The following is a 5,517-nucleotide window of genomic DNA, read 5'->3' on the forward strand; positions in this document are numbered from 1 at the left end:
GAAGAGCTGATGGTTTCTCTAAGTTATAAAAAGCTCAGTATAGCCTGAATAAACTTTAAAAAGTCTAAGACTAATACTATTTAGAAGAGATAGAATGTTGCCCTGATAGTATACTAAGGGTGTAATCATGATAGATAAAGGATGATGTTTGGATCTTCTATTGAGTTGTGATTTGAAGAAAAAAAGGGGGATTTCATGAGTTGTACAGGATTAGAATAACCCCCCATGGGATGAATCACGTTGGTATGCTATGAAATACGGTTATAGAAGCATGGTATCGCTCCCAGGTGGGTCAGTCTAATCATTTCATATGTTCCACGATGAGATGTGAGCCCTAGCGGCAGAGTTACATAAGAGATCAAGTTATCAGTGATAGAGGATAGATCAACATTAAAGTGAATCAACAATGGTTGGACAAAAGTCACAAAGTATAAGGTAAGATTAGGTCGTCCTTCTTAAGATGAACTGTAATGAAGAAGCATTAAAGGACATAGATTTATACATATAGGATAAGCAACGAGAGTAACCTGGAGTTTGGTAGCAGACCTCAGTAATGATAATCAAAGTAAGAGTTATGGCAGTAAAGTCATACGGATGGATAAACAGATCTATGAAATAAGGTATAACAATATTCGTAAGTTCAACAAAGCACCGAGCAAAGAACTTCAGAATACCTATAGATGCCCAGAGGGACACCTTGTCAAGCTCTGTATATATTTACAAAGTGAGTCCTAGAGATTGGCCAAAAGTTGGAGGAAAAAGGGGAGAAGAGTCGCATAGGCACACTTACATGGTCAAAGTCGTACATGCTACATGATAGAAAGTAACAACATTTACGAGATTTGAAGGATTCCGACCATAAGTCAAGGTGTGATAATGAGGCCTAAAGGGGGGAATGCCCTGGCCTTTGGAATTATTCACAGAACAGATGGCTAGATAGCAAGGAGAGTACTAGAGTAGTCAGAAGGCATAAGTCATGAAAATGATAAGTGCATCAGTCAACATTCGAGGACGAATGTTCCAAAGGGGGGAATGATGTTACACCACATGTTTTCGTATGAGGAAGTACGCCATAAGCAAATTGATATAAGCTCAGAAATGAGATAATACATTCCGCATTTTCGTACGTTAAAGTATCGTCGTAAGCTAATCACGCAAGTTCGGGAATGAGATTATTTTGAGATTATAAGCATTATGTTGTTTCAAACAAGTGATGAGTAAATTCTTATAGGTGAAAGGGTAAGCAAATCAAAGAAAATGAATTTTCGTCAAAGTTTGACATGTTGGGATAAAATACGGCCCGAGCTAAAAATACTCGATATTTATGGACTAGTGCCATATACGACACTATATGACCAGGATAGTAAGGTGTATAAGGTGTGTTAAATGTGAGTAGTATCTTAATTAATTTGAGATAATCCTTAATTATGTGAATTATTGGATAATGGGGGAAATAACAAGTTAATTAATAATTAACGGATGATGAATTAAAGTCTTTGGATAAAGACTAAGACTAATATGTGGAAGCCACATACATGAGTCATTAAGAGACTCTTGAACAATTGTGCAAGGTGGCACTCTTTAAAGAATAATTGAAAAAAATGGTTTCTTAAATTCAAGATTTGGAAAGAAAAGGAATTCATAAAAAGCCATAAGACTCTAACGTTATTGCTTTAGTAAACATCTTACAAAAGTTGTGATCAAATTCACAAAGTGATTATATGGAATTTGGTGCAAAAATTCAAACGAGATTTCACAAGGAAATAGCAAAGGGATTTTGCGATTCTAAGGGAGTACGGTGCAATCTTCCTCAAAAATATCATACGGATTTTTTCCTACTCCGATCTTGCCGTCACGTGTTTTGTTGAAATTAATGTGTGTTAGAGGGATTGTCAAGAGAATCGACTCAGGTATGTTAAAGCTATCCCTTCTTTCTTTTGTCATGATCTATACGACACAAACGAAACGAGCAAATGCACAATTTCCATAAATGACTCTATTCATAGAAATACTAGAGATACTTATGTCCTTGATACCCCATGTGTCATATTATTCTATCATTTGTTCATGGGTCTCAGATAATACGTAAGTTGATAAAGTTTATTTTATGATATTAATCTAAGGCAAAATGGTCTTACGACACTATGAAAGATTTTATTGACGTACTTCTTATGCATTGCATTTATTTACATTGACCCATGACCAGATGGAATTATATACGACGTTATATATGCACCACCACCTGATTAGTTGGTATACGTTGATGATTTGCCCATAATGGCAGAGATGATATAATGGGATGCCCTCAGTGGCTTGATGATGTCATGAACACATTTACTCATGCATGGTATGACATTTATACGCATATGCATGACATTCTAATATTAAATGATTCACAAAGCTATTCAGATATACATGTTGAGTCTTTTACTTCATGTTTCTCTCATATCTATTGTTTACTGATTTCCATTCCTTACATACTCGGTATATTATTTGTACTGACATCCCTTTTGCTTGGGGATGCTGCGTTTTATGCCCGCAGGCCCCGATAGACAAGTTGAGAGTCCTCCAAGTAGGCTGTCAGCTCAGCGGAAGATGTTGGTGCGCTCAATTTGCTCCGTAGTTGCTTATTTGGTTGGTATGATTTAGACATGTATTGATAGGTATGTCTGGGCCATGTCTCGATCTTATGACGTTTATTTACCCTTAGAGGCTTTGCAGACATATGTCATGTATATGTAAGATTGTATGGCCTTGTCGGTCTATGTTAAGTGTACGAGTGATTATTTTGGCCTTATAGGCCCGTACGTCATACGTATAAGTTTGGATTACACGTTGGGTCTTCCAAGGTCGAGTATTTTCCCCATGTTTTATTCTACTTATCTTACGATAGACTCTCTGGCTCATTTACCTATGATAGTATGATACGAAAGATACGTTACATAGGTACTCGACTAAGAAAGGTACCGGGTGCCCTTTGCGGCCCATTGGTTTGGGTCGTGACTCTTCTCTGCTAGAATTATGATAGAGGCATGTGCACTGATTGAAAGGTTACCCCGAGTGAGTGTCTACCGACACAGTATAGGCTCTTAATAATGGACCTGAAAATTAATATAAAGAGGAAGAAGAGAGCGGCGTATGGTCAACCCAAGATAAAGTAGGAAGCCTTGACTAAGAGAAAAGATCATGAGTTGGGGAGAAGTTGATGGCTATGGGGGGCTAGAAGATTAGTGGGAACATGAGTAATTTGTGGACCACGACAACAAATTGTATTAGAGAAGCTTCTAGAGAGGTATTAGGGGTCACGAATGGATACGCTGGATGCCACAAAAGGGATTGGTGGAGGAATAAAGAAGTCCTAAAAAATGTGGAAGCCAAGAAAGCAACACATCTGATTCTAGTGGAGAGCGCAGTCAAGGAGGAGAGGAGGACGAATAAGGAGTGCTATAAGAGGGCTGAAAAAGTGGAAACATTAGCGGTCACGATGGCTAAGAATGCAACATTTAGGTGCCTGTATGAGGAGCTGGGGAGTAAAGGCGGTGACAAAAGACTATATAGGTTAGCTAAGGTTAGATAGAGAAGTATCGGTACCTGGATCAAGTGAGGCTCATTAAAGACGATGATGGTAAGGTAGTGGTGGATGAGACATCTATTAGGCTTAGGGGGCACACATATTTGTATAAACACTTGAACTAGGATGGGGACAAGAACATCCTGCTTGGTGAGTTGAAGAACTCAGAAAGCCAACGAGTTTTTGTTTTTGTAGGCTCTTTAAAGTGGAGGAGGTTGAGGGGGTGATGCGGAAGATGAGTAGGGGTGAAGTAGCTGGGCCAGATAAGATTCCGATAGAATATTTGAAGGATGGGGGCCGGGCAGGCTTGGAGTGGCTTAGTGGATTGTTTAATGTCATTTCAGGACGCAGATGCCCGATGAATGGAGGAGGAGCTTGATGTTCCCTGTGTACAATAATAAAGGGGATGTCCATAATTGCAATAACTATAGTGGTATCAAGTTGTTGAGTCACACTATGAAAGTTTGGGAGAGGGTGGTGGAGATGAGGGTGAGTAGAAGTGTGTCTATGACTAAGAACCAGTTTGAATTCATGTCGGGGCGGTCGACTACTGAAGCCATTCATCTTGTGAAGAGACTGGTGGAGTGGTATAGGGAGAGAAATAAAGACTAGCATATGGTGTTCATTGACCTAGAGAAAGCCTACGACAAAGTCCCGATGGAAGATCTCTAGAGATGTTTGGAGGTTAGTGGCATCCCAGTAGGGTACAGTAGGGTGACTAGAGATATGTGTGATTGTGCTAAAACTCGGGTGATGATTGTGGGAGGAGACTCAGAACGCTTCCTAGTGTTGATGGGGTTACATCAGGGATCAACTCTTATCTCGTTTCTATTTGCTATGGCGATTGATGTGTTGATGCGACACATCCAATTGGAGATTACATGGTGTATGTTATTTGCAGATGATATAGTGTTGATTGATGAGACGTTGTGGGGTTAACGCTACGTTGGAGGTTTGGAGATACACCCTAGAATCTAAAGGTGTCGAGTTGAGTAGGATGAAAGTTGAATACTTGGAGTGCAAGTTTAGTGAGGGTATGCATGAAGCAAAAGTGGACGTAAAGCTTGATTCACAAGTCATTCCCAAGAGAGATAGTTTCAAGTACCTCCGGTCTGTTATCCAAGGAAACAAGGAGATTGGCGAGGATTTTCCAAATCGTATTGAAGCGGGGTGGATGAAATGGAGGCTCACATATGGTGTTTTGTGTGATAAGAATATGCCACCAAGACTTAAGGGCAAGTTTTATAGAGTGGTAGTTAGACCGACTATGTTGTATGGTGTTGAGTGTTGGTCAGTCAAGAAATCCCATGTCCAGAAGATGAGAGTAGCAGAAATGAGGAGGCTGAGATGGATGTGTGGGCATACCTATAAAGATAAGATTAGGAATAAAGTTATTGGGGAGAAGGTGGGAGTAGCCCCTGTGGAAGACAAATTGTGGGAATCGAGACTTAGATGGATCGGGCAGGTATTGAGGAGAGACATTGATGCCCCGGTTAGGAGGTGTGAGAGACTGACCTTGGAGGGTATGAGTAAGGTTAGAGGTAGGCCAAAGATGCATTAGGGAGAGGTTATAAAGAAATACATGGCATTGCTTCAACTTACAGAAGACATGATACCCTAATAGGAAGGTGTGGAGGTCCATAATTAGGATTGTATGTTGATAGGTAGTTGAGAGTTTCTCCTAATCGTACCAGTAATATTAGTATTATTCTTACATTTTCATGTTCCTAAATCATTGTTATTCAATATTGTGTCATTCTGACTAGTATTTTTAGTAGTTTTCTTGTATTTCTTATTTTTAGTTCTTTCTTATTACGCACAGTGTCTTTGTTTTTTCTTTTGTTGTTATTGTTGGTTGCTTCCTATTTAGTATGTCTTAAGTCGAGTTATATTAGAAACAACCTCTCTACCTTCACAAGGTAGGGATAAGGCACGCGTACACATTA

At 39.5% G+C, this 5,517-nt stretch overlaps 1 protein-coding gene across 1 annotated transcript; it reads left to right on the top strand.

Annotated features, from left to right (window-relative positions):
* The first annotated feature begins 4,568 nt into the window (after positions 1-4,568).
* On the top strand, positions 4,569-5,132 carry LOC138898881 (uncharacterized). The gene has a single exon (XM_070184988.1). It carries the CDS (start codon positions 4,569-4,571, stop codon positions 5,130-5,132), a length of 564 nt encoding a protein of 187 aa, XP_070041089.1.
* The last annotated feature ends 385 nt before the right edge of the window (positions 5,133-5,517 follow it).

The sequence above is a fragment of the Nicotiana tomentosiformis genome, chromosome 9, assembly GCF_000390325.3.
Source record: "Nicotiana tomentosiformis chromosome 9, ASM39032v3, whole genome shotgun sequence".
Classification (NCBI taxonomy): domain Eukaryota; kingdom Viridiplantae; phylum Streptophyta; class Magnoliopsida; order Solanales; family Solanaceae; genus Nicotiana; species Nicotiana tomentosiformis.